At 40.6% G+C, this 26,510-nt stretch overlaps 1 protein-coding gene across 2 annotated transcripts in view; it reads left to right on the top strand.

Moving 5' to 3' along the window:
- Nek7 (NIMA related kinase 7) overlaps window positions 1-18,175 on the top strand; it is a 126,034-nt gene extending 107,859 nt beyond the window's left edge. For both annotated transcript variants that reach the window (XM_048357371.1, XM_048357372.1), the window contains exons 9-10: window positions 1,639-1,752; window positions 15,278-18,175. In XM_048357371.1, the coding sequence (XP_048213328.1) occupies window positions 1,639-1,752; window positions 15,278-15,388 (225 nt within the window). In that variant the 3' untranslated portion in view covers window positions 15,389-18,175. The remainder of the gene's footprint in view (window positions 1-1,638; window positions 1,753-15,277) is intronic.
- The last annotated feature ends 8,335 nt before the right edge of the window (window positions 18,176-26,510 follow it).

Raw genomic sequence — 26,510 nt, 5'->3', positions numbered from 1 at the left:
ATGAACCAGATGAATAGTGCAAAAGCTTGAAAATAAAAACAGGACAGTTGACATTTTTCATCTGTCAAAGCAGGAGATGCATGAAAATATACTATTCCTGTTTAACTCCTTAGGGGACATTCAGGTTTTTTTTTTTTTTTTTTAACACTGCAGTATTGAGACAAAAGTAGTATAATGAACTCCTAGCATATGATAATGAATATGTGTACATTTACTGAAGGCTTTTTAGAGAGTAAGGAGATTATAGTTTATAAACACAATGCATTTTTTAAGATGGCATTTTGAACATTCTATTCATTATGAAGCATCCTTGCATTTTAAATTTAAAAATATCATGGTTCCTTCTTTAAAAGTTTCCTCTTTGCTAGTGTGTTTTCTGTTGTAGGGGAGATTTAAATTTCCTTCTCTTGTTTTTCTTGCCATGTGGAACAGCTATTCCTTGGTTGGTCTGTGTAGGTTTCTGTAGGTTTTATATTGCATGGAGGCTGGTTACCAGTTTGTTGAGCTGCTTTCCGGGCCTGTTCTCCCAGCCAAGGCTCTGAAGGAGTTAAACCCTGTCTGGAGCACGGAAGACAGATGAGAGCCATTTTCAGCTTGTCCTGTCCCCACTGACGCTCACTGAGTAGCACAGCATGGACCAGCGTGTTTCACCCACACTCTGCCTGTCTGGGGAATGTACACATTGTCCTTCCAAAATCAAACTTATTAGCACATGTAGAAAAGGGTGACTGGCTTTGGGCAGCCTGGCGCTCCATGTTGGATCCGTGCTGCTGCGGTTCAAAGATTCAGAAGGTTCTGAACAGGATGTGAACATTTTAAATTGAATTTTTAGTTTGTAACCCTACTTACCACATAGCATTTGCTTGCACTTTAAATGTCAAGTTAGGGCCGTGTCCTAAAATAAATTTAAGTTCAATAATAATGTCTGTTTTTTGAATGTTGTTCATCCTCTGAGTCATGTTTTTTCTGCATCAAACTCTCATTTGGATGCCTTAAGTGATACCTATGATTTGTAGGCTTTTTGAACGTATTCAGTGTTTTTGAGATATTATCAAAAGAAAAGGTTCTAACTCATTGTAAACTATTTGAGATCAGTTACTCAGATTTCTTCCTTTTTTCCCTTCTCAGAATAATCTTTCCTACAGAATATAGGATCCAGTAGAAGAAGACATGCATTCATTCTGTTCATTAAGCCATTCCTGGGTTATAATTCAGTTTTACATCTGCTTTATGGTTCTTAGGTTCCAATCATTATATAATTGTGCTATACATTGTGATGTCTATTTGTCATGCTATGCCAGTCATTTTTTATGGCATTATACATGGAAAGCATTCTTAAGTGATACATCCTGTTTCTTAATTTTGTTTAATGTTGTGTATCTAAAGAAATATGCTAAATATACCTTCATTTTAGGGAATTTTAGATGTGCTAGAAAAAAATCACATAACCAAAACTTGAATTGTAGATTCCTAGTACTTAGTAATCCTCAGAAAGAGATTTACATGAAAATTACAATGATCAGATAATTTTATTTAATGTGTTTATACTTATTTGCCACCCCAGTGTTATGTACGTGCTGAAATTGCCCTGTAAAGTTACTGTGTTGCTCTATCAGTTTCATTGGGGACCTTTTTCAGATGGCTGCACTACAGAGTCCTTTCTATGGTGACAAGATGAATTTATACTCGCTGTGTAAGAAAATAGAGCAGTGCGACTACCCACCTCTTCCTTCAGATCACTACTCAGAAGAAGTAAGTCCCCCTCAGTCCATGTGTTTCTTGTTCACTTTGCAATGTGCGTGTTTGATTACAGAATTATACCCAGAAATCCAGTGGAATAGCACACGCGATAGAAGCAGCAGTTTTTAGCCTCTTGCTGCTTAGAGTTGACTGCCATCATAATGAGGAGGGGACACAATGCAACATGTGGCGTGAAACTGGCCACTTCCTGGGTGTGAGGGGCGTAGTGCGTGGCTGCAGTGGACCGGACACAGGAGGGAAGGACCAGTGCCCACTCCCAGGCTGTGGTTACTGAGCATGTCTGGTGACCCTTACCTCACCCTGATGGCCCCCTCTCAGCAGGCCAACCCCTCCTTCTCACCATCCAGACCAGCAAACATCACAGAGTTTCCCTCCCATCTGAGTTTTCTGAATTCTGAAACATCCATCTTCTAGCTCTCTGTTGCAACCTTGTACTTTAAGCTTTATTCTTCCCCTGTAGTGATACCTGTCTGTGTTCTGAGTGCCTTAATGCTACAGTCAGTACCATGGATAAATAGTTTGAGGTTATATTGGATAGAATGGATGGAATTTTAAACATTTTTGAGACATGAATCCTTGCTTGCCTTGGTATCCCACTGAAATGAGTTGTTTTGGCACTACCCAGCATCCAGTTCTCCATTGAATAAAGCAACTCAGATCTTATCCTAGGGGCTGGGAATATGGCCTAGTGGTAAGAGTGTTTGCCTCGTATACATGAAGCCCTAGGTTCTATTCCTCAGCGCCACATATATAGAAAAAAAAAAAAAAGATCTTATCCTAGCGCACCCTGATTGCACCTGTATTTATGGAGAAAATATACAGAAATGGACTCTCAAGTCAACTAAGGTGTGTTCCCATAGTTCTTTCTGGCCTGTGCATCTGGGCCCCGCCCAGAGAAAGCACTGTCTCAGAGGACATCTCACCTCATGAGCAACAGATATTTTGCCCCAGGAAAATGGAGAGGAGCAAAGGAAAATGTGAAACAATTAGAATGTTCACTTATTAGGTAATCCTGCCTGTCGTTCTATTGTGAAGGAAATGAACAGCATTTGGTCTTAGCAATGTATAGAGAAATTTCAGTCTGTGTAACTTGAATAATAAATATCTCCACAGAATTTTCTTAAAACCACGTATAAAGCATTTCTGCTTCATGTTTTCTTCTTATGGTTTTGATACTGATAATCAATGATGCCCAGTTTATTGTCTCATGGCATTTTTATTTAGGTAATTAGAATACACTCTTAAAAGGCAGCCATGGTAATTTAGAGGTATTATCTTTATTTGGTGTTAATGCTGTTATGTTAGCTGCTTTTAATTACTATTTTGGGTATAGAATATAAATATGGCACTTCACAAAACCAACTTCAGAACTCTCAGCCCAGAAATAGAGTAGGGTGTGAACAATAATGCAAAATGATAGCAAGAATGTCAGGGGCCTTTCTTTGTTGTGTCATTCATGCTGTCTTCTTTTTTCCACGAAGCACATGAATATTTCACATATCTGCATCCTCATCCCCTATTCTTCTTGACTAATTTTCAGACTGTCTGAATTTGCATTTCACATGGTAGCTGATTAGGAGATGCGGAGTGCAGCCGTGAGGCCTCAGCAGGCGGTTACCATGGTGACCTTCAGCAGGATTTTAATGATGATACCACTAGTGGTTCGTTGAAGTCGGCCTGCCTGCGGGGCTACTTCACTGCAGCTAAGTGTGAAGTTGGAGATGTGGATTCTCAGCCAAGGGGCAAATATCAAAGTCTGGCCCAGATAGAAGGTCTTCGGGTTGGGAAAGGAAAATAGATTCCACTTTTTACTTTGCTCTGTAGAGTTACCCGTTTTTAAAAGAGCTATAAAGCAAAACACATATGGTGTGTCTTCCAAAAAAGAGTGCGGTCCCTTGTATTGGTAAAATCTGTTGCCATGCCCAGATGCAATAGAAAGGTACAATATCATAATAGGTAAACAGGAAATGATTTTTTTACTCAAGAATGAATGTGAAAAATAGGCAGACTCTATAACAGTGTTACTTTAATCTGATCAGTTATGTAGAAAATGTCTCAGAACAAAAGCTTTGAAATGCAGGTATACTAATAAACATTTTCTTTCCTTAAGTGGAAACTCAATTTGTAAAACAATTATTCAAAATCCATTGTAGCAACTAAAACCTGAGAAGATTTGTTGCTAACATAATTTCTTAATTTTTTAAAAATAAGGTAGGCCATATATATATATCTATATATACACATACATATATATATAAATATATAAACTATAATTTGAGTTTAATTTGTTAGTATAGCTAACTAAATACAGGAACCAATGAAAAGCAAAGCCCAAAGTTTTTCAATAGTGTACTTTTAATTAAAAGACCAGGGAAGTGTCCATTATATAGCCAAAGTGGCAAGGCATTATAACTTAAACAATAAAAGTAGTAAGTAAATGAATTTGGTCAATATATATTTGAGAGCTTGACAAATGTACTTAGCTGCTACTGAGCTTCTGAAGGCTCCTGTTCCAGGAGAGTTTGAAGTGAACATTGCATAAGAACCTGAGCTATGTCTGCTAGTCAGTCAGTTGATAGGAATCTTAAGGAAGCTTATGCTTGATATAGTCATTTTGTAATAACTCCATGAGAGAGTTTAGAAGGTTGTATCTTTTAAAATTTCTTATGTTATTGTTTAAAACAAAAGTACCAGTTAGTTTTAAAAACCCAAAATAAGAATGAGCCTGTATGTCAGAATGTTTCTTTTGAATTATGCTGTTATAACATACATAGTATTAGAGCTCCAGATTAAACTATTTAACCTGCATATGAAGGCTGTTAGGGAGTACATAGTTTTTGACTTAGATCATTTCATTATAGTTTTTTGAGCATCATATGCTTTCTGTTTTAAGTTATGTATCAGTGTGGAACTACTGCAGTCAACAAGAATCTTGGGTTGAAAGCCGATGTCTTCCCTGAGATATCTCTTTGTGTAAATTAAATGTGTTGATGATTAGAAGACACTATATAAATACCTGCAAGTCAAAAGACAATTCTTTTTTTCCCTTCACTTTTCAATGCCAGTTCTAGTAGAAGTTCCACAAACCTCACGCTTTCCTGGATCTTGTTTCCTCTTTCTGCGGGACCGCCTGCTCTGCTCTTTACTAGGTAAATTTATCCATCCCCTTTGCAGCACAGCTTGGCCATCATCTCCTCTGGACCCTTCCCAGGCCCCTTTTCCTGCGTTGTTTCTTGACACACGTGTTCCCTTCCACACTGCCCAGCTTCTGCCCCCAAAGAACAGTTCTCTGGCGTTTGTTCTGTTTCTCTAGGGCCTGAAACATTTTTAAAAGTTGGACCACTAATTGAGGAAGTATAGGAGTGAGATTAAAGGAATACATTTTTAAAAAGTGAATGACTTAATCAGTCCAGTTTGAATGAGAGAAAGATCTCCAAAGGACTATGTAGAAAAGCAAAAATTACTCAAGAAATACAGTAGCAGATGTGATAGTTTTCTCTTGCCAGTGTCGTGCCTTGTATGCTTTTCATTCTTTTAGGTAAGCATTGTCATCAGAAATGCCCATGGATAATTATTGGGAATCAGGACAGAGCTTTTTCCTTCTTTGTCACTGGAATGGTCATCACAATTATATATTTATTCTTTAAATCACGTCATGAAAGTCTTGGTAAAAACATGGGATGGATAGGTTTGGGAGAAAGTTCTGAGAAGTCAAGAGCAGCAGGGTTTGCAGATGGGCACATAAAAGATGACAATGAAAATGGAGGGCTTGGTTTGAGAAAATAGAGCAGGGGACTAGGAAGTTAAAGACTGCAAAACCATGCTTGGAGGGAAAAAACTTTGAGCACCCATAACACATGGGGAACATGGCTAACGCTTCTTGGTAATCAAGAGGACCTTCATTACAGCATTGCTCATGGATCTGGGCCAGTTGCTCTCTTCCTTCTCTTTCATGAAGTTAAGAGAACAGAGGCAGGAGAGCAGGCTTTTTCTTTCCTCTCTGGCAACATAGCACAGCAGTGCAGCCTGACAGCATCCTCCTGCTGCTCCTTGCAAGTATGCAAGCACTCTGCCTCAACCATCATTGTTCCAGAAACAAAAACCCTTGTTTTCCCGAGGATTTGAAATCAAAGACGAAGAGTAAGAATGGTAGCAGCTTTCCTGCACTTGATTATATATTCATAACAATACATTTTTAATTGCATTACACTGATTTCAGATATGTCTTAAGTCATTGGAGAGTATGACATAGTTAAGTGGCTTTGATAAAAATGAATTCCAGAATTTGTTTTCCAGCTTTTGAAGTAATCATTTTCTGTAATCCATATCACTGGGATTTTGGTTAGAGATGGGTGGTGGCCTACTTCCCACTCTACATGGTAGCAAGTGGAGATGCGTTCAGTGTGAGGGCCAGTGTCAGCCTTAGGATCCTCCAGTTGGTCCCTCCCTCCCTCCCTCCCTCCCTCCCTCCCTCCCTCCCTTCCCCCCCTCCCTCTCCCCTTCCCTTCTTCTGTCCCTGTGCTGCAGGAGCCCCTAGGGAGTCTGTCACTGAGCTTACCACATAGGAGACTTACCAGCTCCTCACTTGGATCTTTTGCATTCTCACCCTGCCATGGAGGGGGACGTGTGGAGGGCAGAGGCGCAGTCAGTGAGAGGCTGGATTGGGCCTGCTGTTGGCTTTTGCATGTTAGAGTATAGAAATCTACATGCTTCTCAAGTCAGGCATCAGAGTAATACACTGAGCAATGTGTTATTGCTTGTTGTAATTTTACCTGTATTTCATGTTCTAAATGTTCATTATTAAGGACAGGAAAATGCTGTATCAAACCTGTAAAGATTATGAGCAATTTTTTTAACCTAACATTTTTTTAAATTCAGAAATTGTTTAGAGGATGTTTCAAAATTTGAGTCAGTGGCAAAATTACGGCCTTTATCTTTTGGCTTGTAAAAGAACCACCATAGAATAAAGCTAAGATAAATGAGAAAATGCAGGGTGGGAATACCAGGTAGAGATTATTTTTCCCATCTTTGAAGTTAAAGTAACTTTTAAAAACTTTTTGTCTCAGTAAATTCTTCTACAGTTGCTAGATTCTTAGATGTTGATAGAATTATATGAATTCCCTAGAATTATTACTGGAAATTAGCTTGTGTTACTTAAGTTGATGCTGGAAAATTCTTACTAATATATTATTTCACGGACACTTAAATGAAGTACGTTATATTTACTATGTGGCACAAGTACCACTTGAAGTTAAAGCTGTTCAGACATTTCTGTAGCATCTGTAATTATGCAGTCAAATGTCAAGTGAGGTAAGAAAATTCAGCTTCTAAAATGTGCAGTTATGCTTATTATTTAGTAAAATTAGCACCCAATATTATGCCAAACACTGAGCATTTGAGTTTCCTTGTTGAATCATTTTATTAACTTTGGTATTCTCATCACATAAGTGCAATTGGCTTCTCTATACTAAAAATTGCCATGTAACATTAATCTTTAAATTATGAATGTTCCATTTTTGTTTAAAAATATATTTAAGTAGTCCCTCTGTTCACTTGTGCTTCAGAAGTGACAGTGGAGACTTGCTCCTTAAAGACACGAATCCAAACTGACTCCCTGCATTTCACACATCCTGTGGGATCTGGTAAAACATGCAACTTTCTGCAAGACTTTGAGTTTTTAAAAGATACTGAGTGATCTTCAGTTGTGAAATATAGACATTACATTGCCTTCTGTCTGTGTAGGACTACTTTTTCCTTTTCCCTCTTCCCCCAAGCCTCTCACTAGTGAGATGTTAGTGTGCAGCTTAGATACACCTAATCATTTTGTATAAATATCTAAAGCTCCAAAATATAGCGTACTTTAATGCATTAGACCCACTTTGGGGGCGCTAAAATATGTCCTTGGGTAGATGGAAATTGGATATATCTGGGAGGCTGATATAACATAATTGGTCTCAGAGGGATTAAGATGGGGTGAAAAAGAAACAGTACAGTAGCACTAGTCTTTATTATTCTATTGAGAGTTGTGCTAGTGACCTAGAGCTATAATGCACAAAGAGCCGTATTGTTATACCCTGTACGTGACTGAACTTGATCTGTAATTGGGTTATCACCCTGACAACAATGACTCTTAACATTTTCTTTAATATTTCTATTCTTGACCTATGTGTTTTCATGTTTTTTAGAAATATGTAGATCAAAATATATTAGTATGTTATCTGATTCATTGAGAAAATTAATTTTTTAGTCTTTTAGAAATCTTAGAGACTCCATTTTATTTTACTTTATAATATCTTACTTATTTAAGTGTTTCTGTGTTGCCTTTTTACTATCTCTGGAACACCTGAATTAAGCAGTTTTCTCTGATTTTGGAAAGGCTCTTGTGCATGCAGACCTTTATTTCTGCTTATGTTTAACAAGTTCCATAGGATAATTAAAAAAATAAAGTACACATTTATAATAAACAGGAGCTAGCACAACATAAATAAAATTTGTCAGACAATATAAACCATGAAATACTTTTTTTATTTGCTCTTCTTTTTATACATGTTGGAATGCCATGGCCATGAATATTGGTTCTATATTTTAAAGTGATAAATGGAAAGCTGTGTGCTTCAATTCCAGCATAGCAAAAAATTTCAGCTAATGATTGCCTAACATTCTTAGAAACTGAAACCTGAGATAAAATAACAGAGAGAGAATTTTAACTTTATTATCTTAACATCTTTTTCTTAAGGACAGTTAATAATATAATCCTTGGAACTTCATTGTAGTGGATAATTTGAGTTTTGAAGTAACTTGCCTTCTTCCAAAGCTCTGTAGGAACTTTAAAAAAAAAATCTAAAACAGAGATGAGGGAGATTGCTGCATAATAATTTTACTTTGATGATTTAATATTTTTAATTTATATAAGGTCTATATCAGTAGGTTTTTGTTTGTTTTCTGATAGTGGGCATTGTACTCAGAGCCTTGTGCATGCTAGGTAAGTGCTCTACCATCAAGCAATATCCTATACCCTTGTAATATAAGTGTATCATCTAGAATGAGGACATTATTCAGATTAAAATTCATATACATTTTGTTTGGAAGAGTTAATGCCACTTTAATGAATGAGACAGATTAAAATGACATCAAAATTGCCACACTAGTCACAAAATCAACTGGATGTTTGTGTCACTGTTTAAGTGGATCTATTATGGATAAAGAAGGCCTGTCTCTTATCTCATTTTGGAGCCCAAGACAAATTCTATTGGTTTCTATTTTGACCATCTGCTTTAGAGCTATCTTTTGAAAATTAGCCTAGTTGTCTGCTCTCTACTGTGTGGAAAGCAATCCACATGTGTGCAGAGGTAGCGATGAGGAAACCTGCAGACCGAGTTAGAATTTTTCTATGGCAGTACATCATAGTATCCAGAAGCTTGAGTCTGAAGTTAGGTTGTTTTGTTTCAGGTGTGAGTCCGGGTCTTTAACCACAGGAACATTACTACTCCATAAAATTATAGGAATAATAGCTCCCACCCGTGGAATAGTCATGAGAACCAGAATAAACTAAGTCATGTGAAAATGTGTAGAAAGGTTTTGAGTAAATCCTTTTCTCTCTGATCTGTCAGCATGTATTGGAAGTCCACAATTATCTTACAGAACCTAAGAGTTGGCTTTTGATCTGGAAATTCTCTAGGATCTGTATTTTCATTGATCTGTTGGAGTTTTAGAAACACTAATAATGTGGCACATCTAAGTCACTGTAGCAGCCTCTGAAAGTGTATGCCAGCTCCAAAAAGTTCATCCCTGAACAACCAAATGATTTTACCTGAAGTGCGTAGTTATCTAACAACCTAAAAATTGAGTCCTGGCTGGCAAAGCTAAAGGCTTTGTTATTTCTGTAATGAGTGCTGACCTCTATCAAAACTATTCTTGGTTTGTATGATAGAGGTGCCCTCTGGTCCTCTTCATCATGATATGGAAAATGTGACTGTCATCTGAATGTTATCATAATTTTGTATACATTGAAAGAGGAAGGAATAAGGTGTGACCATGTTTATATACCTTTAATTCTTCATGTAATGAAAGACTACATATGGATCCATACTAATTTGCATTTTCATCCAAATTGTTACTTCATGGTGGTTCAGATATCAAATGATTTGTTGTGATTTTTTTTTCTTCCTATGCCAAAAGCCTATATTGCAGCTGATTTTTCCCTCACGCCAATTTAAGTCTATTTTTGGAGCAACCAGTATTTGGATATATGTGCCAAGGAAAAGTCCATCAAATTGAAAACTGAGCCTATGTAAATCTCTTACTATATAATTTTAAATCCACCATTTTTTCTTTTTACGAAAGATTTGAGATGACTTACAGAAAAAAATAGAGCAATAAATAGAGAAGAGAAACAGGAAGAAACAGTGAAGTCCAGGGTTGGAACAGTGCAGATGAGATCCCTGTCCCATGGCGACCAGGTGCTGTAGTAGAGTTTCTCGTTTGGTTATTGCTTCCTTTGTCTCACAGCACAAAAGGAAACGGAACAAGAAATAGCAACGCCTCAGCTAAAAGAACATTTTCCTACTGTTAAGACAAAGATATCTCGTGTAAGGGTCCCTGGGTAATGAGTCAGTGTCCCTAGCAGCAGTTTTCTCCAGATGTCAAAGTGATAATTGATAGAATAAAAAACAAGCATTAAAGCAGTTTGGAAAGGTGATTTGCCAGGATAGTCAACTTGTATGGATATTGTCAGTATGTGCCCTTGGGGTCATCTGGTGAGTAAAAATAAGTATAGAACTTAGCTTATCTAAAGCTGTAAAGATGAATTATATGCAGCACAGAGTCATTCTCTCTTAGCAGGTGCTTTGTGGGACCTACCAGTGTTCAGAGTTATATAGTCTTTGGCAAGGACCTGGATTCTAATCTGTTGACTTGCTAGAAAACATGAACAGAAAAGTTAGTTGACTCCTTTAGTGATGTTTGCTACACTGTGCTACTGGGTATACCTGATGGAGGTCAGAGCAGTTTCTCAGTGGAATAAACTGCAGGAGAATTCACTTTTCTCACTTACCTTGACCACCTCGGAATGGATACTTCCTGTTAGTACCTGGTAACTCAGATCCCTTATTGGAACTCAGAGGCTACCTCAACCTGAGGGACCAGAGATGTTGTGAAATTCAGCCAGTCAGTTGGTGTTATGGAGCTTGTTAAGCGTGCAGGGCTGTTGTAGTCATCACGAGAACTAAGTGACTAAGTGGAATTAAGCCAGCTCTCCACAATAAGATGGGAAAAGACCTGCACTAATACCCAATGACCTGGCTCAGGTTTTACTGTCTACTTTTTAACATACCTGTGAAATGAGATTGGTGTGGGAGGATGACGGTGCTTTAGAAACAATTAAAAATAAAAGAATAGCCAGACATCAGTGGCTTCTGCCTATAATCCTGTCTACTCAGGAAGCTGAAATTGGGAGGATGTGGTTCAAAGCCAGCCTAGGCAGAAAGGTCTCCAAAACAACAAGCAAAAAGCAGGACTGGAAGTAGGACTGCTCCGGTGGTTAGAGCTCCAGCCAAGTGAGCAAGATGAGTGAACGTTCAGTGAGGTTCTGAGTTCAAACTTGTGTACCAACAAAAATTTAAAAAAAAAAAACAATAATAGCTAACATGTTAGGGTTCTTTGGAGGTAAGAGATCTTTTTATAACCAAGAGTGATATCTGCTCTTAAACAAGACCAAATGGATGTATGAGAACTCTTCTCCCATTTGCCCTGGATGAAGCTGTCTCATGAGTAATATTTCATGCCTGACCTCTCTGGGGAATCTGAGTCTTCTGCTAGTGGTGGTCTCTTTGGGGTCTATTTTTGACAGTACCAATAAAAGAGGTTCTGAAGCGAAGCTTTACTAATGTCTCCCTCCTGTTGCCTGTAGGAATCCACTCTAAACTCCTTACATCTGTGTTGTCTTCTGCTCCCTCCTCACCCAAGTGCTTGTTGCTGCCATCTACCTCACACCTAACTCTCTCAGGCTGAGTACCCGTAGCCAGTCTGTTTCCTTAAGCTCATTCCCACCACATGGATTGCATCCATTCTTCACGCCTCAGCTCGGGGGCCGCCTCCATAAACCCTGCCCTGTCCTCTAGGGTGCAAGTTGCCCGTTGGCTCTTCAGCCCAGCCAGGGGACACTGTGTGACAGGCACAGCGGAGGCCAGGAGGACATACACACGCTCCATGCACACGCGGAGATGAAGGTGAAGGCTGAAATCCAGCTCTGAGGCAGGCACTGGGGCCGAGGAGCGACCTAAACACCAGGCAGAGGTTGAGTGTGGTTGCTCTCACCTGTCATAGGCAACTGAGGATTTCCATGCAAGGCCGGCAGGAAGGCAGAGACCGACGGCCCATGTTACCCAGGAGGTAGAGGTAGGAGATTGCAGTTTGAGGCTGGCCCTGGGCAAAAAGCATGAGACCCTATCTGACAAGTAAGGCTAAAAGAACAAAGGTGGTGGGGTGTGGGTGTGTGGCCCGCAGGTACAGCTCCTGCCTAGCAAGCACCCAGCCCTGCCTTCAAACCCCAGCTCCTGACCTGATTGGATGTCATCTCAGAACGCCAAGCTGAATGTGGGAATGACAGGCGTGAGAGGACGGGCGTGTGCGCCCATTTCTGACGTCATGGGCATTGCAAGGCCGGGCTGACTGTGCTGCTGAGAAGCACAGCATGAAATGCAGTGTGCGGCCAAGGCCTGGTGATCCCGGAGCTCGGCCGATGCTTCCTGAAGTGTCAGAGGCGCCCGAGGCTCCACAGTGGCTCCAGCGCCTGCAGTGCGGCCGTCAGCTGCTGCTCCTCCGTGCTGACTGGAGCGACTCACAGCTCCGTGAGCGCGGCGAGCCGAGAGTTTGAGTGCCTGCGCGACACTTAGAGCTTTGCGGCTCACCTGCAAGTCTGCGGACGACTTCCTCCTTCACTGGGTTGTAAACTGTAGAAGGGCAGGTGCTTCCTCTGCTTCATTTGCTGCTTTATTCTGATCACCTAATGAAGTGTCTAGCACACCAACAAACACTCCAAAGGCCTTGCTCGAATGAACAAATGAGTGAGCACAGGAGCGAGTGAGACAGGAAGGAAGGCACGAGAAGGGCAGGACAGAGAAGGGAGTCATGCTGTCCTTGTCATCTGGGAGCGACCCAGTGCCCTTCTCCAGACCATCTTCTGAGGACCGGCCCTGTGGTGGCACCAGGGCCCATCCTCCAGGAATTACTTGCGTGGCCGCCGAGGGAGGGGCCCACTGCCAGGGCAGATGGGAATCCTGGGAGATTTTGGTTAGGAAAAGTTAAACTGACTGGCTGGTTCATACCTATTGTGATGTGCTTTTCATATTTTGCATATCTAAATTTGTATACCTGCTCAGTCACTGTTTTCTTCACCTGCCTTTGCGTCGCATGATTTCCCCCATTGCTGTGGCTTTTTTCTTCAGGCCAGGGGCTAGTTAGTTATTGTCAGTAGGTTGGAATTTCCACTCTCTTCTGAAATACCGTACAGGAAAAGGGAGCTTTCAAAACTAGATTTAGGCTGGGAATATGGCCTAGTGGTAAAGTGCTCGCCTCCTATACATGGAGCCCTTCGATTCCTCAGCACCATATATATAGAAAAAACCTGGAAGTGGAGCTGTGGCTCAAGTGGCAGAGTGCTAGCCTTGAGCAAAAAGAAGCCAGGGACAGTGCTCAGACACTGAGTCCACACCCCAGGACTGGCAACAAAAACAAAACAAATTAACAAATCAAAACTAGCTTTAAAGGACATGGCAGTGTTGGGAAGTTTAAAAAAAGTCACTACTGTATCTTCTGGTTAAATGGAATGATTTTTGTGCAATAGTTATCTTTCCCTGCCTGTCCTTTGTCTCTAAACAAAACATCTAATTACTTCTTACAACCCACTGTCTTTCTTAAGGTAGCATCATTCTATCAGGCTTGTCCTACTGCTTCCTGAATTGTGCATGGGTGGATGCACCTGTTTTTAGTTTAGCTGGTAACATCCCACCCCCTGGATTCACACGAGCTCAGGACAATGCCTGAGGTTCACTGCCCAGCAGTTTGTACCACTGCTGTCTGCCTGTCTGCAGAGCGTGACACCTCCAGGTCCTCCCGTTGGGTATGAAGTTACTGCCCCTCGTGGAGAGCTTACAGAGGTGTGGCTGCAGTCCAGTCAGCAACCTTTGTTCTGCTAGACTGACACAGCTGAAGGAATGAGAACTGGGAGATCTCTTACCGGCCAGCCATCTGCTGCCTCCTCACTGTTGAATACTTGGAGAAAGTGACTCCCAGAGCCAGTGACTCCCAGAGGGCCCTTTGTCTCCTCACCAAAGCCAGCATCTGGCAGCCCCCAGGGACAGGCCTTGATTTCTGTCATGATGGCCTTTCTCCCCAGCTCCAGTCACACAGTAGTGTCAACAGCCTTCAGCCACATTTCGTCATTCGTTTCGCAAAACTTGTAAGAATTGAGGACTGTCAAGACACGATGCTAACTTGATCATTTACTAAGTGCTGATACATTTGCTGAAAAGATCCAATACAAGTTTTCAGAATGCTTAATTATTCCTAAAGATGCAAGGTACAAGGCAAAAGAACCCAAATAGGACAGATCACAGGGTAAAGAAGGTGGTTTCCTAAACTGATGTCAATTAGAGTTGAGAGAAAACCCTGTACTGATTTTTCTGTTGTTTGTTTTGCTTTGTGGCAGCATTACGGCAGCAGTTCAGTTTGAACTCAAGACCTCACACTTGCTTGGCTGGTGCTTTACCACTTGATCTCTCTAGTCTAGCTTTCACTGGTTATTTTGGGTATAGAGTCGAGCAAACTTTTCTGCCTGGGCTGGCGTGCAATTGTAGTCTCGTAGAGCTCAGCCTCCAAAGTGTCTAGAATTACAGGCCTGAGCCACCAGTGCCCAGCTACACCTTATACATTTCTAATTGGTGGATCTGTACCATACGACAAGAAGATATTTTCTTAATTTACTGAGATGTGCTATTTTGGTGAAATAAATCTCAACCTTCTGGATAAAGACGGGATACTTAAATACTACTTAACACAGTGTAAGTCTAAAATGATATTTATAATCTTCCTGACAGTTTACTGCTTTAGTTTGGAGGAACGGTTTCCCTACATAAAATATAAAACTTTATATTCATAAATATTTATATGAACTAACTCATAATAAATATATATGCTAGATATCTACTCCCATTGTCTCTTATGAAAATTTGAACTTAAGAGTCCAGGCTAAGGTCCTCAGTTCTAGATCAAGCCCAGGCCTGTGTGTGTGCACTTAACCAGAGTCGGACAGGGAAACACCTGCTGCTTTTGGTACTTGCTGAAAGCCTCCGTCGGTGGGAACTGCTTCTCCCTCGAATTACTGCCTCCTGGGACACTGAGCGGACCGTAAGATTATTCACAGCATCCCCAGAAAAAGGAATAGGCTTTGCTCATCAATAGCTAACTGTTCCCAGCCCCGAGGAGTTGGTTAAAGCCTGTCCTGTTGCTTCCTCCTCAGCTCCGACAGTTAGTTAACATGTGCATCTACCCAGACCCGGAGAAGCGGCCGGACGTCACCTATGTGTATGACGTGGCCAAGAGGATGCACTCGTGCACCGCCAGCAGCTGAGCGCGTGGCTCGTGAGGAACGTCACCCGGACAGCGTCAAGTATTTCTGCAAATCATACCTCCCCGTGTGTGTCTGCCTGTCAAGATTCGTGCTTCAGAGCCAGTGGGCTTTGAATCCTTAACCAGTTTTCAGATGTTTCATTTTGTACCAATCTGTTGCACCTTCTGGGAAACCCCCCCAGAATGGCTTCCGGATGATCAAATTGCACAGTAGAAAGGTAGGGAAAGGAGATAGTCTCTCATGCCTAAAGGGTTTTAAGAATGACTTGCATTTTTTTCTGGTGGTAAATTGTGTGGAGATAGACCATCGGTGCCAGATAGGGAGGGTGCGCCTTGGCCTTCGTCAGAGCGATTGGAAACCTGAGAAGTGTCTGAACACCGGCCTCCTTCGCTTGCTAGTTGCTTGTGGACACTGAGATAAACACGGTTGTGAATGCGTGTGAATTTTCTTTTAAGTTCGAAGTATGTGTTTTAGTTCTTAGCATTTATCTTTTAAATATACTTCTTACGCTAAATATAAACAAAGTATTTGAGAAACATTCAAAATTCTTAGCTTACACATTCAGAGTGCAACTATTAAATGTGAAAAGGTGTGGGGGTAAAATGTGATTTGGACACTGAAGAGTCTTTTAATAGCTTTGATCTTCTCAGCATTTAAGTGGTACAAATGAATCCATTTAAAAAGTGGTTAAGGATCCATTTGGCTGGTGTGATAGTAATTTTTAAGTTCCATATTGCCTAAGGCCTTTTCTGTGTGTTTTTATTACTGTTTGTACATTTGAAAAATATTCTTCAAGTAATCTTGCAGTACTATATTTCAATTTCTCTATGAGTCTAAATGCATTTTAAGTCATAATTGTACACAATAATGTAAGCATGTTTTTATTCATAGATTTTATTGAAATTCTGATTTTTCCCCTGAAAATTTTTTATATTCTTCAAATTACTTTCTTATTTATATTATGTGTGCATTTTAGCCATTTGTGTTTCAGATTTTTCTGAGAACGTGATGCCCATTGAAATTGAAAATAGTTTTTAAACTTTTTAAAATTTTGGCCACCTGGTATGCATGTGTTTTGTCTTGTCAGAGAGGAAGTGAGTATGTGTGTTACAGTGTACCTGTGTATGTGGATAATTGGCAGTGATTTTAGAACATGTTTAAGGACATGGAAACTGGCCATTACTATAGCCAGGCTGTAATGAGAGGAACATTTTGTGGAAAAGCTTTGAGTGAAGTAGTGTATTTGTGCCTGAAGACAATAGAGAGGGGAATGCTTAATTTAGTTGAAGGAAATGGGCTGAGTGTAGTAAGTGCTGGAGACCGGTTTTTCTGAGTGCCTTCATACCATAGCCACCAGTCGCTCAGAACTGTGAAACCCGAGGTCAGTGACCGTCACTGAGAAGGTCTCTGTGTGCGTCACCAACCCACCACCACCCGTGGCCCGGCCATCCTGCCATCCAGGAGGCCTGGTCTTCAGAGAGCTCATGTCAGCCGGGAGAGCTACACGTTTTGTTTCTCCACATAGTTTTGTATTTTCATTTGCTCAAATGTGTGAACTCTAAGCATATATACATGTCAAAAAGGTATAAAACCTTTTGTGTTTAATAGTTTGCCTGGTTCCATATGGATATCTGAAGGGTAGTTTTATCTTGGACTAAATAAGCAAAGGAAACCTTGCCGGTCTCTTTTATGAAGCTGTTTACCAGACTCTCATGACTCAGAACCTTCATACTAAGCACCAGAAGCTTGTACCCAGAAGAAAGAACCAGTAGACTTGTTTGTGTTGACCATAATTGTAATCATTTTCATATAATTGAGATGAAATGTTGACTTTTTCTTTCAGTCTTGAAGCATACATGGATGTAAGCTTTATTAGCTTAACCCCTCACAGAGCCTTCTGAGTGGAGATTTAAGCTGTCCTTCTCTTTTCTATGAAGCTAGCTTCTACAAAGAAATAGCTAGGGAAAACTTTAATTGTCAGGGAAATATATGACTATTTTCCTTGTGCGGAAGCTCTTTGTTTCAGATACAATATCTCCTTTTTAATCAGAATGTTCCTGTTTACCTGAAGAAGCTATGGTAGAAAGCCCAATTTAATTTCCAGTGGGATCATTTCAAGGAACGATGGGTGTGATTAGCAGCTCTAGTCATTATAATTACTGATTAAAAATTCTTTTTATATTTCTGTTTCTAAGCAGATGTTACACTAAGCAAAACATTGGCGTTGATTTAAGAAGCTGTCGATGCAAGGTCCATCCTATTCCAAACCTTGCTCAGACCATGGTACCCAGGATGCCCTGGGGAGGGGCGAGTGACTGCGTGCCGCACGTGGAGGCTGAGGAGTGGTGCGTGTGGTATGTCCCCGTATAAACAAAGGGCTCCGAAGTGTGCAATGATTATGAAGTTAGTAGATAATACAACCACTCCCCATGTGCTCTACCGTTCTGCATAGGATCTATCACAAAACACCTTTCTTGTAGCCTTGTACTTCAGGTGTTGCTGTTGACACTTACCATGATATTTATTTTAACCAAAATGTTGTTACCACATTAAATGTTTATTCGTTAAAATGAATGTATTGTTTATAACCCACAAGTGCATAATTACTCTGTGCCTCATATTTCAATAGTACTGTAACATGAACTTCTTTTGTGAAAGACTTTTATTTTGTTAATGCTTTAAATACACATACAAAAAGATTCTGTTGTTAGCTTTGAAACTGTACAATATCCTAATATAAATTTATAAAAATAAAAAACGAGTACTCTAGAATTTGAGTGTCCATTTTTCTGTGAAGTCTGCATTGTTTCATTTCCACAGATTTTCATTGTTTCATTGCCTACAGAACCAGCTCTTCGGCATTTCCTTCACTGTGGCCCGAGGACGGACACTAGCGCGTGGAGGCAGAGCTCCCGCCGACTCAGAGCTTCTAGTCCCATCCATCCCCCATGAGCTGCTTGCGAGTACAAGAAGCTGCCTGAAAGTTAGAAAAGCAATATTCACTTTCCAGTATTAGCCTTTTGAATTTAAAATTGAGGCAGAAGATTTCTTGTCATGCAATGGACTGCTAAAGGTATTGCAGATAGTTTAAGTTTATATATTAAATGTTCTTTTCCCTTCATAACTAAGGATTGCTATTCTGACTGCAGACACTGAGCCTGAAATGATTTAGGAGGGGAAATCCTGCCAGCCCAATGGGCAGTCTTCACAGCAGGATCGCCCGTCAGACAGTCTTAAGTCAACAGCTTGTTTTATACCCTGTGATTTGTATTAATGAGCCATTGGTCTGAGAGAGAGAAAGAGAGAGAGAGAGAGGCTATAATTGTAAAATAAATAGCAAACTTAAACCATTTGATGGTGTTTGAGACCAGTTACAAATTTTCTATAGACTCACACCTACAGTCCTACAAGGCTGGAGGCTGAGATCTGAAGGCTCATGGTTTGAATCTAGGCTGGGCAGAAAAGTCCATGAGATCCCATTTCCAATTAACCAGCGCAAAGCTTGGCTTAGAAGCATGACTAAAGTGGTAGAGTGCCACCTGAGCAAGTAGGCCAAGAGAGAGCAAGGCCCTGGGAATACTCTCCACCAGAAAAGCATGTCTGTTAATGCCAGGAAAGTCAAATATATTTATACTTGTATTTATTAGTCCAGCTATAGGTCTCAGTCTCCTGAGTAGCTAGTATTACAGGTGTGACCCACTGGCACCTGGCTTGTACTATTGTTCTTAAATGAGGAGCTTATCTGATGAGTTTTCTTTTTAGTTGTCTGATTTCATTGTTCCCTTGAGTATGCGAGCCTAATTTTAAACCTTAGAAGATACGGTGAAGGGAAAATTTGGAGTTACAATTTGAAACCCTAAGGTTTGAGTAAGTTGTTTTCTTTTAGTTTTTATAATCTGCAAGCAGTTGTACAAAAGAAGGGCTGTTGGACAAAGCAGTTTATGAATACAAGGTACCTTCATCAGCATCACCCCCTTTGAGTAAATTATTTTCATCCTCAGTGTTACAGTGGATAGGAAATCATTGTGTCGTCCATCCCTTTCCAGATGTGTAGATAAATGGTTGAATTTCTCTAATCCATACGTTTTCATATGCAGTAGGGCTATAAATTTTCTACCTGTGTATAGAAATACTGCAGGTGGTGTCCTTGTGAAATGTATTACAATGTAAAAATTACAAAAGGAATGCTCGATAAATGTTTGCTAAGAGTAGAGAGGCCACATGCACCTGCTCTGCCTCCCTTCCAACCTCTTAGGCCTATTCTCTCTATTCCAGCCCCACTGGTCTTGTTTTGCAAATACCTCAAGCTCTTTCACACCATAGGGCCAGAATATTTAGGTGGTTCTCTCTGTGCTAGGAAAAAACCAAAAATCCAGCTAACCTTAAACTCTAAAGAAATGGTGGCTAACTCTGGTCTTAAAAGGATGAAGAGGAGCCAACTAAAGGAATGCAGGTAAGATGGCCAAGCAGAGGAACAAATGACGGTAAGATGACCAGGAGGGGAAAGAATGCCTGGCAGAGACCTTGAGCCAAAAGAAGCTTGCTTATCTGGGGGAGAAGGGATGGTGTGTTGGGAGATATTTTTTCTCTACAAAACCAATTAGTTATAAAAGTTGGAGAAAAAGATCACATAAAAGCTAAAATGAAAATGCATTAGAATTAATTCTAAAAGAAAGATGGAAGACACCTAAAGGAAAACAGAAGTTCTTGAGAGACAGAAAACAAATCCTAGACGGAGAGGAAGAACACTTGTCCTTGCTTGAGACAATTGACATAAATATCATACACTAATATTTGTAATACAAATCAATTCAGATCTTTTTTTATTAACCCAAATCAAATGATGTCAAGTTCATATGGGAAAAAATAAAATAAAAATAGACTGAATTTGACCTATCAAAATGAAGAGTTTCTACAAAGCTAATTAAGGCAGGATGGTGTTAAGGAGGGATAGGAGGAGAGACTAGTGGAGAAGAGCTAAAAGGTCACCCCTATGCATCATGAGAATTTCACATCCGAGAGGTGACTTCTATTTGTGGGAAAGCCTGTTTATGTTTTGCTAAATGGAAGGTACTGGTACAGCTCATGGAAATGAACTTAGACACCTAACTCATGCTGGATAGAAAAACAAACGGCAGGTGAATCAGCGGTGTGAAATTTGAAATAGAGAGGAAAAACGTGAGGAGAAAATAGGGGGAAATGCAAAACTTTAGCAGTGCTCTGCACTATCTCTGTGGAGATGATGAACAGGTGCATAGCCGTATTGTGAGGTGTGTGATTCTGAGAGCACTGAAAATCAGCTAGAGTGATTGGAGCCTTCCAAGATCCAGACAACTCAGGACAGTAACACACCAAAGATCTCAATACCCTTCACCCGAACTCCACAGCTGGGGTGTGAGACTCTCCCTTTTGCAGGGGGTAAGGGTGCAAGGGAGAATCCTGCAGGACCCCCAAGGTTGAAGCAGCCAGTCCTAGCTACTGAAGCCGTTCAACCCTCTTCACAGGCTAGTAGCCCGCTCTCTTAGTAAGTAACAGAAACCTTAACAGAAGCCTCCCTTTGGAAGAGGATTTGGTCTCATCTCAATATATCTCCCAGTGAGTGATATAATATTGTGTGTTCAATGAACAGCAGATATGTTGCAGTTGGGAGCCTTCATGGAAAGGAGATGGTTGTCTCAATTTGCACTCGCCCGGAGTTAAAACTCCCTGCTTAGTCCAGTCACTGAGACCCCAAGGGGGTACCCACCTGTAGTGGTTACTTGGATAGCTCCTCATGGAACCCAGTTTGACTAACAGGAATAATCAACTTAAACACTGCAGGGCCCTGTGGTATTGGAGGTGGGTGTTGTGACCTGGAGTGGAAGGGATGTCAGGAGACTTGGACGTATCTTTCCTGACCCAATGTGTGACTAGCACTGAGCTAGTGCCAGGACTGGAGCTACACGCTCGTGTGCTTCCTAACATCCCTTCCTGTGCCGTGCTGGGGTGCTTGCTGCTGATAGGGCAGATGGGGAGTGAACACCATGATTCTGCTGCTGCTCTGCCTGGAGGGGCATACGAATGGTAATTTCCTCTGCCAGATTTTCAAGTTCTTTCTCTGTCTCATCCTTTTTGAGTTTTGAGTAGAGTGTGTGGCAGTAAAGATCTTTCCAGTTCATGTGTATTTGAGGTTTATAAGCCTTATGTATCAGGATTCCCATGTATTTCCCAGTGGGTTCTCTATGCCCCAAACTTCACCATCTCATTTTAAGGTATTCCAAAGATGCAGGGGTTTTGTCCTTTTGTTTAATATTGTCTTCTTAACTATTTCTCTGCAATCCCTTCTATCTCATTGAGCTGTGAGGAATACTATTAAATTCTTTACCAGTCATTTCATGCACTTTGATTTATATTTAATCTATTGCTAGAAAATTATGATCCTTTGGAGATGCCACATTACCTTGCTTTTTTCTATCAATCTTATGTCCTTATAATTGTGATTTGTGCATATGATGAAGAAGATAACTCTACCATTTTTATGTCATAGTGAATGACATTCTCTTGAAGGAAGGTGTAACACTGGCTTTGATTTTAGCTGGGCACCATAGTTCAGTTTCCCTGTTCCTTCTCTGCCTGCCAGTATATTATGGCAGACTATATAGCATATACAAGTGACAAACACTGTTTCTGTGGGCCACGCAAGGCCGAGGGCATCTAAACAGCTCAGATAGACATGGCAGGGACAACTGTGGTGGGGTACACACTGGCTATTCCTCTTGCCATCCAAGCAGTGGCTCCTGTGGGGTGATGGGAATTTTCTCAGCACTCTTCATGTCAGTTTAGTTACTAGCCAGGGCCTCTAGCACTGGTGGCTCCATTGGAAAGTAGCACCCACTCAGATGCAACACAGGGAAAGGAGGGGTAGGATCTCTAACAGTCCTGACTGCTGCACGTGGCTGACAAGTGCAGGGCAGCCAGGGGTGGGAACCACAGAAGGATCTGCACTGCTGCAGTCTCCTGTGCTTCATGTCCACCTGGGAGAACCTCAGCCTCCAGCTGTGCACACCAGGGATGGATGGTGCCTCAGCCTCGGAGTCTCTTCTCTCAATGACCTTATAGTTCACATCCAAGAATGAGTAGAAGCAGCACACAGCCAGAGTGAGGCAGAGTCCCTGCACGGGCAGTGCCTTCGTATGCCCCTCCAGGCAGAGCAGCAGCAGAATGAAGTCCCTGCCCTATTTGTGGGTGATGATTGTATCATCAACATATAACAGTCACATTTCTATCTGTGTGACAACAAATCCGACTAGGAAGAAATCAGAAAAGCACTTCCATTTGCAGTGGCAAGATCAGTCAAATAAACTATCTGGAGATCCAATTCACTAAGCAAACAAAAACGATAAATACAGGAGAAAAAATGAAGAAGACACTGAAGAATGGAAATTCCTACATATTTATGGATTGGAAGAAATACTGTTAAAATAGCCATACTACCCATACTGGTCTACATATTTAATATAGTCACCTCCAAAATATCAATGGCATTGTTCACAGAACTAGAGAAATTAACTTTGGAACTCATATGTAAGTACAAAAGACCTTGAAGAGCCGAAGCAAATTTAAACGAGAGAGTAGAAGAAACCAATCCATCATGATACCTGATTTCAGGCAATACCACATATTCATACCAACTATACAGCAGGAGGCTGGCAGAAAAGCAGACCTGTACACCCAGAGCAGAACAGACATCCAAGAAATAAACACACACATTGAAGCCAGCTGTCTCCTCACTGGACGCCCAAGCCAAGCACTGAAATATGGCAGTGAGGCCAATAAATGACGCTGTGAACACTGAAGTCTGAAACTTGACTCCTCCTTGTTACCTTGGACAAAAATAAGCTCAAGATGGATTAAAGACCTAGATATAAGACCTCAACCTATGGGAAGAAACAGAGGAAGCAATTCAAGACAGTGCAGGCAATAAAGTTCTCTGGATAGGAACTCCTGACTACAAGAAAGGAGAGCAAAAACTGAACAGTGAAATCTAGCAAGCTAAAACCCTCTGTGGAGCAAAGGCAAACTCTTAACACCATGGAAAACATGATGCTCAGAATTTGAGACATTTTCCATCAATATCTGAAAAGGGATTAACAGCCACTGATGAACATGGTTGACCTCATTAATATATCATAAATAAAAATTCAATTTGAAGATGAAATTAGTGCTAAGTGGGAAAGACATTATAAGCAATGCCACCGAAACATAGCTCTTTATGAGTTGTTTTTGAAAAACTATGCAGACAAATTTGAAATTGTAGGTGTAATGGAGACCTTGCTGAACATACAACTTACCAGAACTTAACCACACGACAAAAATAAACCTTTCTAGACTAGTAACAAGCAACAAGATCGAAGCACAAATAATAACTCTCCAAATAAAGAAGAGCCCCAGACCAGATCACCCACTCTTTCCCAAATGTGGAGCCTAAAAACCATGGACCTGAAAGTGGAATACTGATTGCTGGAGACTGGACATGTTTGAGGTTGTGGTGGCTGGAAATGACCACAGCAAATTGGATGTTTGGTTGGATATGTGCATTGTACCCATGAAGATACACAATTAATATATATTAATGAAAATCATCTTCCAATTATAGCGTTACAGCGTTAAATAGGAGACTGAATGGAAAAATCACACTTGAACATAGAAATAAGAGGGAGGCAGTGTACACCATAGGTTGATGAATACCATGAGCAATATTACAATGCAAATAATGAACAGGGAGCCATTTGTAAGTGAATATCTGAAAATTGATAAGCCCCAAATCAAGCAAATAGAAAAACCAAAATATAACAAAATATATAACAAAATATAAATGGAAAGTTCACAGCAGTAGACAGTCATTTATCAACAATGAAGAAATTGGACAATAAATCTGAAACATGATGGCCTTTGTAGTGGAGATAGAGAAATGCACTCTGTGTGCTGTGCCCAGGGCAGTAGCAACTACCTGATGGTGACTGTCACTATCTGCAATGTACTAGATACTTCTCACAAGCGAGGGAAGAGCTTCTGACGTTTTCATCGTAGAAATGTCACATGCTTGAGAAAGACGCATGTTCAACCTGACAAGCAGTACACGGCATGTACATGTGTGGGAACATTGCATGCTGTCCCATACTTTTTGCTTTTCTGTACCAGCAAGCTTAAAATAAATTGAAGTTAAATAAATCAAAACCATGTGGCAGATCTGTTAAATGCACTAAATAAATGCGCTTACAATCTCAGTTTGGGGAATCCATTATAGAAACAAAAGCAGCAATTAACAGAGACCATCATCTTACCAATTCTATCTTTCTGTGATGTTGTTTATACACCTTTTACACACAGGGGACAAAGAATTGGCAAAAGAATGTCAAGGTCTTTGATTAGGGCACTGTTTGAATAAATGGTTTGCCAGGCTCCTATTGTTAATGAAAGGATGAGACTAATTTTAACTCATTTTCCTAATTCCTTTATTTTTCCACACAATGAGTTTCAAGCCACTAGTGTGATGGTTCTATTTGAAAACAACAGCAACTATAGGAAAGTGCGCCAGACACTTGTGGTTCACTCGTGTAATCTTAGCTTACTCAGGAGGCTGAGATTTGAAGGATCCCAGTTCAGACCCAGCTTAGGCAGCAAAAGGCTAGGCTAGAGATGTAGCACAAAATAGTTTGATGCCAGTCAAGTGAACAAGCTCAAGGCCCCGAGTTCAAACCCAAATACTGCCAACATTTTTGAAAGAGAGTATCTCAATATGTTTCAGTTACCAGGTAAGTGAGAAGTGATATAAACTAAGCTGTTAACTTTGATCAACCTTTGGGAGAAAGACATCAAAGGAGGCAGCCAACATAGGTTATTCCTTAGCAATTTTAATATATTTTTGTCCTTATCCTTCCAAACAAAAAAAAATCAGAGTTTTTTTTCTCATTAAAATAACTTATTTTTGCTTTAGGCTGGCTTTATGGACATTGAAAAAAAAACTTTAATTTGGAAATCAATACAAGTTATAGACAAATTACAAGACTAACAAAAACAAAACACCAGCCAAACAAATGAAACCTATGAATTCTTCAGCCCACTTCCCCACATTGTCACTCTTTTGCCATATATAATTACTTTGAACCAGTTGAGTGTTAGTTGCACACATACTCTATTGTACCCAGACAGTTTAACATCTCTTTCCTGAAAGACAGAGGCCCTCTGGGAATATGGTCTAGTGGCAAGAGTACTTGCTTTGTATACATGAAGCCCTGGGTTCGATTCCCCACCACCACATATATAGAAAACGGCCAGAAAGGGCTCTGTGGCTCAAGTGGTAGAGTGCTAGCCTTGAGCAAGAAGAAGCCAGGGACAGTGCTCAGGCCCTCAGTTCAAGGCCCAGGACTGGCCAAAAAACAAAACAAAAGACAGAGGCCCTCTCCCACACAACTCCCACAATAATACCTGACTAGCATCGATTCAATACTACCATCTACCTCCCAAGTAATATTTAAATGTTGGTAATTTGCGCCCAAATTATTTTTAGCTTTTCATCTGGACTTCAAATGATGATCAGTATATTTAGTCAGCATAGCTCTTCGTTCACTCTCATCTTGGAAAAGCGCCTGAGCTCCTTCTTTGTCCTTTGTGACCTTGACAGTTTTGAAAAGTACAAACCCGTTATTTTGGGCAGTGCCCTTCAATCTGGGTTTGCCTGGCATTTCTTCGTGATTAGATTCTGGCAGTTCCAACACAGGAGTGATGCGGATTGGTCTCAGGCCAGCATTTCCTGAAGCAAGACTGTCAGTTTGCCCATCACTCGGTAAGTTGCTGACCTTAACTATTCAATTTTGTGGGGATTTTTTTTCCTTTGTAATTAATAGAATGCAGTGCGTGGGTACTTCCAAGGATATGCAGCGTTATATTTCCCTACAATCTTCTTTAGCCCCCATACTACCCAAGGATCCTTTTTTTTTTTCATCTTGTTGTTGTATCATTTTGTTTTGGTTTTTAAGCTGGTGTTTGAGCTCAGAGTTCTGCCCTGCACTTGTGCTCTGCCACTTGAGCCATGACTCCAGCTCTTTATTCATTTTGTTATTATTTTTGTGATAAGGCCCCA

The sequence above is a fragment of the Perognathus longimembris genome, chromosome 11, assembly GCF_023159225.1.
Source record: "Perognathus longimembris pacificus isolate PPM17 chromosome 11, ASM2315922v1, whole genome shotgun sequence".
In the NCBI taxonomy this organism is placed as follows: Eukaryota; Metazoa; Chordata; class Mammalia; order Rodentia; family Heteromyidae; genus Perognathus; species Perognathus longimembris.
The sequence above is the reverse complement of the archived record's forward strand: the minus strand, read 5'-3'. Positions and strand labels throughout refer to the sequence as shown.